The sequence below is a fragment of the Taudactylus pleione genome, unplaced genomic scaffold (assembly GCF_031769625.1).
Source record: "Taudactylus pleione unplaced genomic scaffold, aTauple2 ptg000366l, whole genome shotgun sequence".
NCBI lineage: Eukaryota > Metazoa > Chordata > Amphibia > Anura > Myobatrachidae > Taudactylus > Taudactylus pleione.
Genome location: NW_028284767.1, coordinates 9,391,665 through 9,404,528, shown reverse-complemented (window position 1 = coordinate 9,404,528; position 12,864 = coordinate 9,391,665). Strand labels below are relative to the sequence as shown.

Below are 12,864 nucleotides of genomic sequence, written 5' to 3'. Positions count from 1 at the left end.
TTTGTGGCAGGGCTGAAATGCAGTGGAAATGTTGTTTTTTGGATTAAGTTAATTGTCATGGCAAAGAGGGACTTTGCATTTAATTGCAATTCATCTGATCACTCTTCTGGAGTATATGCAAATTGCCATCATAAAAACTGAAGCAGCAGACTTTGTGAAAACCAATACTTGTGTCATTCTCAAAACTTTTGGCCATGGCTGCATATAAGCAAAATAGAGAATTCAGACATACATTAATGTAATTGTAGTTATATTTAGGTCGTATACAGTGTCAGGTAGTTTCCAAAAGTTAATTAATATTGCAGATTTCCATTGTCTCTTTCTGCATTTAGGGCCTGATTTTGGACGCATATGTAATCTCTTTTCCGTACGCCCGTGGCTTCCTAGTCACTTTCATAGGCTCATGCGAGAATACCACTGTGTGCGGAAAATCCGTGCACCCGACAGCGGAAGTCTGTCCCACCCACTGGATATCCGACTGCAGACGCAGTGGTCATCATTAGTATCTGGACTTGCACTAGGCATTATAACGGGGCTGTGTGGAAAAAAAAGAACATGCACTTTTTAAGTGACACAAGGTTGTTTTACCAGAGTTTCCTCACTCTGACCAGCTATCCGATCACATGAGTGAAGCTTGGAATATGGCTGGTAAAAGGTTTCAAATTCCAAAACTGTTCAGTTCCTGTTACCCTCTTCCAGCTACTGATTGTACTAAATGGGAAGTTCCCCCAGCAGTGGATTCTCATGTAACACGTCTGGTTAAAAATACCACCTTACTCATTCATACTGCAACCTCCTTGAAGGAGACTACAAATAGCCGTATAGAAGCTTGTTATAAATCTATATACTCTCTTACAGGAGTTATTGCTTGGAAGATCTCTTGCTGTTGCCCTGCTAGGGCTACAGCCTGTGTGGCAAATGCCAATGAGAGTTTGGCAGAGGCCCTAGAAGAGACTTTCCCCCTGATGCTTCAAGGGAACAGCTGTCCTACATATCTCACATTAGAGATGCAGCTTCCTACTTGAAGCAGCTATGGATATGGCTCTCCTGGCCTCCAGGATATCTGCCACTTTGGTAGTGGCCCGCCGTATTCTTTGGCTACGTTCCTAGAAAGCTGATTCAGAATCAAAACATGCTCTAGAGTTCTGCCTTATGCAGGAGACATCCTATTTGGTCCAGAATTGAATAAAATTGTGACTACTTTGGCGGCTAACAAGACGTTGTTCCTGCCCTCTGCATAGAATACAAAGCCTCGGATGTCATCTTTTCGCTCTCAAGGAAAAGCCAAAGGTCAGTTTTTTCCACGACAGCAGACATCAACCAAGGCCTCCAAGACCAGAACCAAACAAGCCTGGGCTACTAGACGTCCACCTGCCAAGTCTGAGGACAAGACTACAGCCTGACGGGGCGGGCCTCCCCAGCAGTTCTTTTACACAGTACCTCCATCGGACCCAGCCAAGGCCCTGCTGCTCCAAAATGCCATTCAGTCTTTACTGAATTCAAGCGTGATAGATTGGGTCCCCTCCTCACAACGAGTCAAGGGCTATTATTCTTCCCTTTTGTTAGGTCAGAAGACCAAAAGGTCTCATCGGCGTATCCTCAACCTCAAATCTCTGAACAAGTTTATCAGTGCCCAGGTTTCGTATAGAAACCCTCCCATTATCCTAGCTATGGAGCCTGGGGATTTTATGGTATCTCTAGACATTCAGGACGCTTACCTACATGTACCTATAGCTCCTTCTCAACAACAATATCCCCCCCCCCCCGGGTCTCTACCAAGTTCATGGCAATTATGGCAGCCTCTCCGTAACCAAGGGATCAGACTGCTACCGTACATGGAAGATCTCTTGCTGTTGGCCAGCTCCCCAGAGTCTCTTCACCGCCATCTACAGGCAACCATTGCCTTTCTTTAAATGCACGGTTGGCTGATCAACTGGAAGAAATCTTCTCTAACACCATCTCAAAGGATGGTACATTTGGGAGCCCTCCTAGACTCTCGAGTTCAGAGAATCTTCCTAACAGCAGACAAGTTTTCATTAATCTAGCACAGACTACACAGACTGCTTCACAAGCGCAGAGTGTCAATTCACTCTGCAATGCAGGCCTTGGGATCAATGGTGTCCACCTTCGACATGGTGGAGTTCGCACAGTTTCACTCCAGGCCCCTAAAACACCTGATCCTCTCCAGGTGGAAGGGGCAACCCTATCTGCTCATTCCCAGACGATGAGCCTCCCCCTAGAGGTTCACCTGTCCCTAACCTGGTGGCTACAGACTTCCCATTTGAACAAGGGTCATCCCTTTTGGATCCTGGACTGGGCTCTCCTCACCACGGACGCAAGCCTCCGAGGGTGGGGCGCAGTAACTGGCCAGCAGCCTTTCCAGGGCCGATGGTCCCCAGTCGAGGCAGTGTTACCAATCACTATCCTGGAACTTCGAGCCATCTGCAGAGCTCTCACTCTGGCTCAGAATATTCTGAAAAACAGGCCAGTACAAATTCAGTCTGACAACGCCACAGAGGTGGCCTACCTCAATCACTAAGGGGGCACTCTAAGTTGGTCAGCAATGACAGAAGTGTCCCGCATTCCCACATAGGCCGAAAGCAATCTCCCAGCCATCTCTGCAGTGTTCATCCCGGGGTTTCTCAATTGGGAAGCAGATTTTCTCAAACGTCATGACATGCATGCAGGAGAATGGTCTCTACATCCAGAAGTCTTTCAGCTTCTAGTGGACAAATGGGGTCTTCCGGAAGTGGATCTCATGGCCTCAAGACACAAAAACAAACTTCCAATTTATGGAGCCAGAACACTGGCCCCCAACGCGGCCTTCATAAACACATTGTCTGTGAAATGGAACTTTCATTTGGCATATCTATTCCCTCCAATATCCCTACTTCCTTGAGTGCTTCGAAGTTTAGACCGGAGGGGGCACAGTCCTGTTCATAGTTCTGGCTTGGCCCAGACGTCATTGGTACTTCGATCCTCAAAGGCTCTCCATAGACTTTTCTCTTCAACTTCCTCTATGAGTAGACCTGTTGTCTCAGGGTCCATTTCTACATTCGGATCTAGCCCATCTGTCTTTAGCGGCTTGGCTCTTGAGACATCCCTCCTAACGGCTAAGAGTTTCTTCAGCTCTGTAGTCCAGACCATGCTCAGAGCTTGTAAACTGGCCTCAGCATATGTATTTCCAATGGTGTTTTCCGAGAAACTATGACCCGCAAGTCTTTTAAGGTTTCTCGAATTCTTGCCTTTCTTCAGGCTGGACTGGATCTAGGCCTCCGCCTAGCATCTCTGAAAGTGCAGGTCTAAGCTTTGTCTATCTGGTTTCAGAGCAGAATTGCTACTATACCGGATGTTCACAGCTTCATACAAGGTGTTCTACATATACAACCTCCCTTTATTCATCCTGTGATTCCATGGGATTTGTCAGTGGTGCTTCAAGCACTTCAGAAACCTCAATTCGAACCCCCTAAAATCAGTGAATGTCAAGTGGCTCACTGCGAAGACTCAAAGTTTCTTCTGGCTATAGCATCTGCCGTCAGGTATCGAATTTAGGGGCACTTTCATGTCGCTCCCCCTTTTTAATATTTCATCAGGACAGGACTGTTCTTCGTACACGCCCAGGTTTCCTTCCCAAGGTGGTTTCTCGCTTCCACCTGAATGAGGAAATTGTGGTTCCGGCATTTAATTCACCTGACCTCTCAGTAGGTGAGGCCTCGTTGGACATGGACCGTGCTCTGAAGATCTACGTGTACTGCACTACTTCCATCAGGAAATTGGACTACCTCTTTGTCGTATATGGATTCCACAAGAAGGGATGGCCAGCTAGCAAACAGACTCTGGCCAGATGGATTTGCATAACTATCTCACAGGCTTACACGCAGACTGGCCTTACTATGCCGGCTTCAGTATCTGCTCATTCTACTCGATCTGTGGATCCCTCGTGGGCAGCCCGGCGTGGTGCCTCAGCTGAACAGCTATGCAAGGCAGCCATCTGGTGTGCTGTCCACACCTTTCTCTTACATTTGCCTCTCAGGATGCTTCCTTTGGGCGTAGGGTTCTCCTATCAGCTTAGGAGCTTTCCCGCCCTTGAAAACTGCTTTGGACATCCCCAATGTGTCCCTGTGGAGCCTTATGGATCCTGAAGAAGAAAAGGAGAGTTATGGTAAAACTTTCCTTCATTAACTCTTTCTTCGAAGTTCATAGGGTCCACAGGGCACCCGCTCTGACTCTCCTAGCTTCTATGGGTTTCTTCTCCTGGTCACTCGTTTCCCTCTCTGTGTGAGAGTGTGATTCTTCAGTGTAACAGTCTTCTTTCTCTCCTGTCCTGCTCATGCTTTGGGCTTGTTAACAAAACTGAAGTGTCCTTGGGCTGTGGGTGGGGTATAGGGGGAAGGACCGGAGCATCCTGGGATTAAAAAGCTTTGCTGTTGGTGCCCTGTCCTCCAGGTCCCACCTACACCCCAATGTCTCCCTGTGGACCCTGTGGACTTGGAAGAAAGAGAGTTAACGAAGGTAAGTTTTTACCATAACTCCTTTTTCCACACTAACTGAAGTTTGCCTGTCTCAGTCAAAGCCCACTATTGTATAGAATGTGCAGTAGTTTTTGTTTTTTACCTGTAGTAAGGCTTTTATAGAGCATACATACAGTTTCCTACCCTGACTGCTGATTCATGTCTTTTATTACTTCAGATTGTTTACTGAATGCACTTTTCATTGAACTTTATTCTATATTTTCTGGTGCCACAACTTTTTACGTCTAAAAGCTGGGTATACACCTAACATACATCTGCAGATGAACTTCCATGCACACTGAACAACCATCATCTGGTCGTGGGTCCTGCTGGCCGGTGGTCGCCTCGCGTCCCCCTCCCTATGGCCTCAGCTGCAAGTGTACGTGCAGTCGGTTGACCGCTCGTACACATAGTGCGATGCCCTAGTATATCTGCAGATATATCTGCCAACGACTGTGCACCACAGCCAACACGATATTTCTGTGAACGACGTTGTTCAGACATATCACTGGTACACGCTGGCCGACCGGGACACGATATATTGGCCGATCAATTGATTGCCCAATATATCTGCCAGTGTGTACCCAGCATAACTATCAATTTCTTTGTTTATCTTCTGTTCAATGTCTACATTCTCTATTCTCTCAGCCCAGAGTACCATGTTCTCCTAATGTTTTTATTATCCCTGCTGTGTAGGGTCACAGTGTAAAGTTTATACTTATTGGAGATCTATAAGGAGAATCAGAAAGTGATTACAGTAATTCTGTCTTTGTCTTCTAGGTTCAGAAGATAATAATGGAATCCGCTCCTGACAGTGGTCTTTTGTCTCTTTTTCAAAACCAGAATCCTCTCTTTACCTAAAGTTCTGTATAGTAATTGTTACCAGGTATTTGGGGATAAGGGTTGGTCAGTGCAAATGGCACTAAAATAATTATAATTTATCACACTCTCTCAATTCAGTGTATCACGCTGTATTGTAAGGCATGTGATTTAATATCAGTTACCTTCTGCACCCCTGGTGACACACTAGTAATGACACACAAGCCCATTCAGCACAACTAGTTGCACTACACTGGATGACAAACCAGCTGGGAAAAAATAATTTTGCAGTATATTTTTTCATTACAATCTATATTCATCACTTATAATCATTCAAGGGTTTTATTGCACATACTAGTGAAATAGTAATAAACAAGCCTACAAAAAGTTTGACTAGTCAATTTCCACATTACTGTCTCTTTAAATGCCTGATTATTATAATATGTTGGACAAAGAACCCCAGCAATGGTTCATTTAAATAGTTCAATAAAGTTAGTTAAAATATTTTAAATATCGTTTTTAAGTTATTCTTTTTTAAATCGTGTTTTATTTTTGAAATTTTGAATTATACACCCAAAACAGCATAGTAAGCACGGGACAAAGCATATATATCTCGATAGTATTAAATACAATACAGTATAGAAGTTTGGTATAAATGAAGACTGGGATAAGCAGAGAAAACAGTCAACAAAAGCAAGAAGAAGGCTCTTAAATACATACAGTAGGAAATAAAACATACATATAGATGAAACCGGAGTAACCTTAAACCATTTTGATGCAGGAAATCAAATAATAATATATTTAAAGAACTCAGATACCCAAACTCATATAGCAGGATAACAACCGGATGGGTGTCTGAAGGCTCCATTCAGACCCCACCTCCCTGGAAATGCAAAGAAACAACAGAGGAAAGGGTATAAACTAGCTAAATAAAAGAAGACTCAAGCCCTAAATAAAGAAATCCAATCCTCAATTCAACATCCAAAAAGTATCAAAATAATAGACCATCATAATGGGGGGAAGATATAAATAAAACAATGGGAAAACACGCATCTAACAATGAAGATGGGCGGTAGAACTGTGCTCTCGTTGACCAGGGGGTGGTGTGTTGTGGTTTCGGGGTGCTGCACCTTTGTGTGGGAGTACCTTTCCCGCACTGAATACGTATGGAGGTAGGGGGGGTAAGGTGCGCTCTCTCTGCTAGTAGTGGTGATGGTGATGACTTGTGTGTGTTTGTGAGTGGTGTTAATTGGAATGTTTCTTCTGGTGATGGTGGTGTTTTGGGAGTGAGAAGGAGGGTGTGATTGGGTATGGAATGTAGTTTGGAGTAATGTGAAAAGGGGAATGAGATAGGATCAAAATGAGGCCAGCGAGACACAGTAGTTTGGGGCAAAATCTTTTATTGTGTAGTCACAATGCTGCTCTATTGAGATCCCGGGCAGGTGGGTAGGGTTCAGTGATGAGACTGGTGAGGTAGGTGGACCCTTTCAGGGGACTCCTTCCCGTGCGGTTCAGTGACCTTGCACGTCACCCCTGCTGGACCTATATTCGACAGTCTAGGAAGTCTCAGGGGGTGGGGGGATGTGCAGAGTGGGTTGGAACACCTGTGCGACGTCTCGCGTGTTGGTGCGAGTCTTGGCAGTACTTACCTACTGGTAGGTTTTTTGTTATGGTGATGTAGGGCGAAGTTATGGCCGTTGCAGATAGGTTGGAAGCTGAAGGTTTGTTGGTGAGCTGGATCAGCATGTTGCTGGTGTGCTGCAGGTGCACGGCTGTTCTGATTGGTCTGCGGAGGTCAGTGACCGCAGTGTGCAGCTGAGGTTGGCTCTTGGTCGTGCCGCTGGTGGTGTGGAGCCAGAGGTGTGGATGCGTGAGCTGCTGGGAGGCTGGGTTGCAGCGTGTGTGCTAGGACCACCCTTGGGAAGGGGGGGTGGTCTGCCCAGGATACTGATTGGATAACACCTGGGGAGGAGGGGGGGATATGGAAGGTGTGACCGGGATGGAGCTGGTCACTGGCGATGTTTGCTGTGCGGACTTTCGGGCAGATGTGCGGGGTGCTCTCTGCACTGATGGTCCCTCGTGGAAATGGGAATCGACGGTGGAGACAACCCTGGCCAGGAGTCAGTTGTTGAGCACGCCTGGGAAGGAGGGGGGGAGAGAGGCTGGTCTGGAGTGGAGCCGGTCACTGGAGGTGTGAGCGGTGCGGACCAGCGGGCGGGTGGGCTGAGAGCTTTCTGCACTGGCGGTCCCTGGTGCGGATGGGGATCTTTAGTGGAGGTCAGCCTGGATCGGTGTCAGGTTTGATGTGAGGGTCTCCAACGCGTTTCGGCACAGTTGCCTTCTTCAAGGAGGTGTGAGAGGATCAATGCTTCTGAGGTTCTTATGTAGTGCACTTCCCGGGGTGGGGGTGTGGTCAGGTCCCGTGAGTCACCAGCTCCATCCCGGTCACACCTTCCATATCCTCCCCTCCTCCCCGACTTTTATCCAATCAGTATCCTGGGCAGACCCCCCCCCTACCAGGGGTGGTCCTAGCACACACGCTGCAACCCAGCCTCCCAGTGGCTCACCCATCCACACCTCTGGCTCCGCACCACCAGCGGCATGACCAAGAGCCAACCTCAGCTGCACACTGCGGTCACTGACCTCCGCAGACCAATCAGAACAGCCGTGCACCTGCAGCACACCAGCAACATGCTGATCCAGCTCACCAACAAACCTTCAGCTTCCAACCTATCTGCAACGGCCGCAACTTCGCCCTACATCACCATAACAAAAAACCTACCAGTAGGTAAGTACTGCCAAGACTCGCACCAACACGCGGGACGCCGCACAGGTGTTCCAACCCACTCTGCACATCCCCCCACCCCTGAGACTTCCTAGAGTGTCGACCATAGGTCCAGCAGGGGTGACGTGCAAGGTCACTGAACCGCACGGGAAGGAGTCTCCTGAAAGGGTCCACCTACCTACCCAGTCTCATCACCACTCATCACTGAACCCTACCCACCTGCCCTGGATCTCAACAGAGCAGCATTGCGACTACTCAATAAAAGATTTTGCCCCAAACTACTGTGTCTCGCTGGCCTCATTTTGATCCTATCTCATTCCCTTTTTCACATTACTCCAAACTACACTCCATACCAAATCACACCCTCCCTCTCACTCCCAAAACACCACCACCAGAAGAAACATTCCAATCAACACTACTCACAAACACACACAAGTCATCACCATCACCACTACTAGCAGGGAGAGCGCACCTTACGCATCTAACAATGTCCTAAAAGGATGGACTGCACCACACATATATCCACCAAGACCCCCCACCCGGTATGGCCACCCTCCCAACTTAGCGCATACCTGGATCTCCTAACCTCCTTCCCCCGAACAAACTATAGGAAATGAGGCAATTATAACCATGAACTATAATACAATGGTAGTCCAAGCCCAGGAGAAACGAGCCAACGTATAGTCTCTCACAAATGATATACAAGACAATTATCAAGTTATAGAAGCAAAGTATACACAAATAAAATTTAGGGACACAGAGGGTAGACTTACTAGCAGGATAGTAATATATACATCATGGGTAAATACACAATTGCAACAGGAACAATTAAGGTGGGTCAGACTGTTTCGAGGCCTGCAGGACCAGCAACATTAAAACGTCCCAGGTAAAGTCAAGTAGAGAAAAATGGATCATGGCCCATAAATCCGGAAAGACTGCATTGCCTTGACCGCCGATGACAAATGAACTCTCAATTCCAGGAGGACAAAGAGCAGCAACAGGAGCATCACAATGTAAAGTTATCACAGGAAATGTTATCCAGGAAGAACTCAAGGAGGAAATCTATGAAGAATTACAGTGAGAAGTAGCAGAGGCGAAAATGATGCAGGAACAATAACAGTCACCGAGCATGAATCCAGGATCTGTACAGGGGCATTCTTCTCCACTCCCTCAGGCACATCAACCAAGCAAACTACAGAGGAACATCGATCCGAGCAGCCAAAGGATAAATAATCATGAAGCTCCCTCACACGTGCTGCCACCCGGTCCCCTGATTCCAGGATGGCTTATAGGATAAGTTCCATGGACCCCTGAAGTCAAGATGGCAGCTAGTAGGAGATTCTGGCATTTAAGATGGCGGCAAGCAGGACATTTTGGCGCAGTCACCCCAACAGCAGCTAGAGGAAAGCAGAAGCCAGGCAAAGGCATCCAGCACACACAGGCAGGCTTCCAGATCACAGAAGGAAGGCGTGAGACTGGAGGCCGTGGCACCAGCACTGACTGCACGGTGAGGAGAGGAGACAGCCCAAGGAATTCAAATGCGGCACTGGACCCTAGGGTAAGTATCAATAATAAAGCTAGTCAGTCGTGGAGTCTAAACTGGCTGAAGGATTAGCGAACAGGATCACAAATGCTGGAGAGCTCAGGACAGACATCCTACTCCATTACCCACCAGGCCACATCGCCAGTTTTTAAGTTGTTCTTTGAATAAATTGGCAAACACTAGGTTGTATGTTATATGAAACCGACAACGTATTCAATCCTGTTAGGTGTGAGTGGGGTCCTGCGAGCCTGCGCTGAAATTTTATTTGCAATCCAATTCCAGACTTGCCTTGTATTTTCTGAGAAAATTCACTGTTTATTGTGCACAGCCCGCTGAGTAAGTGAAAGGTAGAGAAAATCTTTATTTTAAGGTGAAAATGTAGTGATCCAGGGCCTGATTCAGCAAGGATCGTAATTTCAAAGCTGCACGCAGGCAGCTTTGCAATTGCGATCCTTGCAGATATGGTAACGCAGCAGGAGGCTTCAAGCCTCCAACGCAGCATCAGATAATATGCGTAACATCGGCCAGCTAAGCTGACCCATGGGGTCACGCAGCCAGGCGCTGCAGTTGGGAGGAAGAGGCCAGGAAATCTCCTGGCCTCTTCCCTCCCCCCCCCAACGGTGGCGACACTCCTCCTTTTCAGAAAACTGAGGCCATCGCCGCCCCTCCCCGCCCACAAATAGCAGCATTATTCTGTACCCCAGAATGCTGGGAAGACTTTATATTGCTGAAAAACAATTGCTGGCTGTCATTTGCCCACCATTAATAACAAATGCAAAAATCAGCCATTTCACATCTTTTAAAAAACTCCAATACTTTCCTTATGGTAATTAACACATACCTCCCAACATGACCCTTTCCAGGAGGGACACAATGCTCTGGTCCTGGACTTCCCTGGTAATTTATGATTGGTGGAGGCTCCAGAGGTGGGGCTGCAGCACAGTCCAATATTCAAATAGGGGAGTCACACCAACTGCCAGTGAGTCCCAGCCAGTGGTGTTTGGCAGCATGTGATATGACAGTTGGTGTGGCTCCCCTATTTGAATTTTGGACTGTGCTGCAGCTCTGCCTCTTACCAGGGAAGTCCAGGACCAGAGCATTGTGTCCCTCCTGGAGAGGGTCGCGTTGGGAGGTATGTTAACAGCCTTCTATATGGTCCTGCTATTTTAGTTGTCGCTTTTTGTTGGGTCCAGAATGGTTTACCCACTTTTTCACATACTTTTCCCATATAGCTGTTTTTATAGAAAAGTCATACAACCCTCCCTCGAGTCCCGCATATTGGCTTTTCTAATTGTATCTCGCATTTCTCAGTTATGCACAGTCACTTGATATATGTGAGTTTCATGATGTAAACTTGTTTTTGCAAACTCGCACCTAATAGGATTGAACTCTAGGGGTATATATATTAAAGTGCAGGTTTATAGAAGTGGATGTGTTGCCCATAGCAACCAATCAGATTCTACTTATTTATCTACCACATTCTAGAAGATATTAGCTAGAATCTGATTGGTTATTATCGGCAACAGCTCCACTTATATAAACCCGCACTTTATAAAGCACTAGGGGGTATATTTACTATTGTATCCACACCCACACAAGTTGTAATATTGTATCAACAGGGACACTTGGGGCAGTGGCGGAACTTGTGAGTGGTGGGCCCAGGTGCAAACATTTGCTTTGGCACCCCCTCCTCTGCCCTACTCCAAGTTCAAAGTGCAGTGGGTGACGGAGAGGTAGAGGGTGACAGGGAAAGGCAAGAGGTAGAAATGCAAGAAGGTGAAAGAGAGAAGCAGTGGGTGACGGGGAGAGATAACAGGCAGTGGGTGACAGGGAGAGGGAAGAGGCAGTGGGTGACAGGGAGAAGCAGTGGGTGACTGGGAGAGTAGAGGCAGTGGGAGACGGGAGAGGGTGAGGTGACAGAGAGAAGCAGTGGGTGACAAAAAGGGGGAGAGGGTGATAGGGATAGTTGACAGGCAATGGGTGAAAGGGAAAGGGGATAGGCAGTGGGTGACAGGGAGAGGTGACAGAGAAAAGCAGTGGGTGAGAGGGATGGGCAGTGGGTAACATGGAGAAGGTAGAGGCATTGAGGGAGAGGGTGACAGGGAGGGGAGAGGGTGATAGGAAGAGGTGACAGGGAGATGCAGTGGGTGCCTGACACATTATACCACACTGTAGTGCCCCCCACTTATGTCACACTTGTCGACTCTGGACAATAACTATGATTACTGAATTAGTCCTTTCTTAGTCACCCCAGGGTCTTGTTTGCTAAAGGCTACATATGATCATGTGTGTAAAGAGACACGGACACGAATGTGTATGTGTAATCACAAGCATCTCCTCCTCTCCGCTTTATTTAACAGACAGTCTCATTTATAGGTTCCAAGTAACACATCTGTTGTTCTATATAGACTATAGTGCTGTTTAAACATTGGAATCGCATACCTTACCATATGTGTACATATGCTTTTCTGTGCACATATGACAGGGTCTGTACAATGAATTGACTCCATCATGTCCTGCGCACCCACCCTCCGTGCATACATGGCATACAAAATGGATTCTTAATCCAAAATGGCTTCTACACACTGTAGTGCCCCATACATTATGCCACACTATAGTGCCAACACATTTTGCCACCTGTGGTTCCCACACATTTTGCACTGCAGTGCTGAGCCTGACTGCACTGTGCCCTGGTCCTCTGTGTTTGTAGCTGCCGGCCGGCTCAGTCACAGCCTTGATGACTGCTAGGCTGCAGTGCAGCTGCTTGCCAGCCATACAACTGCAAACGGCGCCGGGCAGTGTGGACCCCTATATTGCGGTGGGCGCTGGTAGTTCCGCCCCTGACTTGGGGTATATTTACTAAAGTGCAAGTTTTTAGAAGTGGAGGTGTTGCCCATAGAAACCAATCAGATCTTATCTATTATCTTCTAGAAGGTGCTAGATAAATGTTAAGTAGAATCTGACTGGTTGCTAAGGGCAATATCTCCATGTCTAAAAACCCACACTTTAGTAAATATACCCCATGGTGATATTATTATTAGTTTATATTTATAAAGCACCAGAGTCAGTGACATGAACTAGAAGGTATAGATGATTCTGCCCAAATAAGCTTACAATCTAGGAGGTAAGGGAAACACCTGTTACTTATGTTAGTGAAATGTCAAGTGTAGCTGTTGGTGAAGATACATGTTCATAGATACAGCCAC

The 12,864-nt window shown here is 47.0% G+C and overlaps 1 protein-coding gene across 3 annotated transcripts in view; it reads left to right on the top strand.

Moving 5' to 3' along the window:
• The window catches only part of ISOC2 (isochorismatase domain containing 2), a 65,507-nt gene extending 59,666 nt beyond the window's left edge, over positions 1 to 5,841 (top strand). For all 3 annotated transcript variants that reach the window (XM_088444571.1, XM_088444572.1, XM_088444573.1), the window contains one exon: positions 5,292 to 5,841. In XM_088444571.1, the coding sequence (XP_088300697.1) occupies positions 5,292 to 5,372 (81 nt within the window). In that variant the 3' untranslated portion in view covers positions 5,373 to 5,841. The remainder of the gene's footprint in view (positions 1 to 5,291) is intronic.
• Positions 5,842 to 12,864: the final 7,023 nt, after the last annotated feature.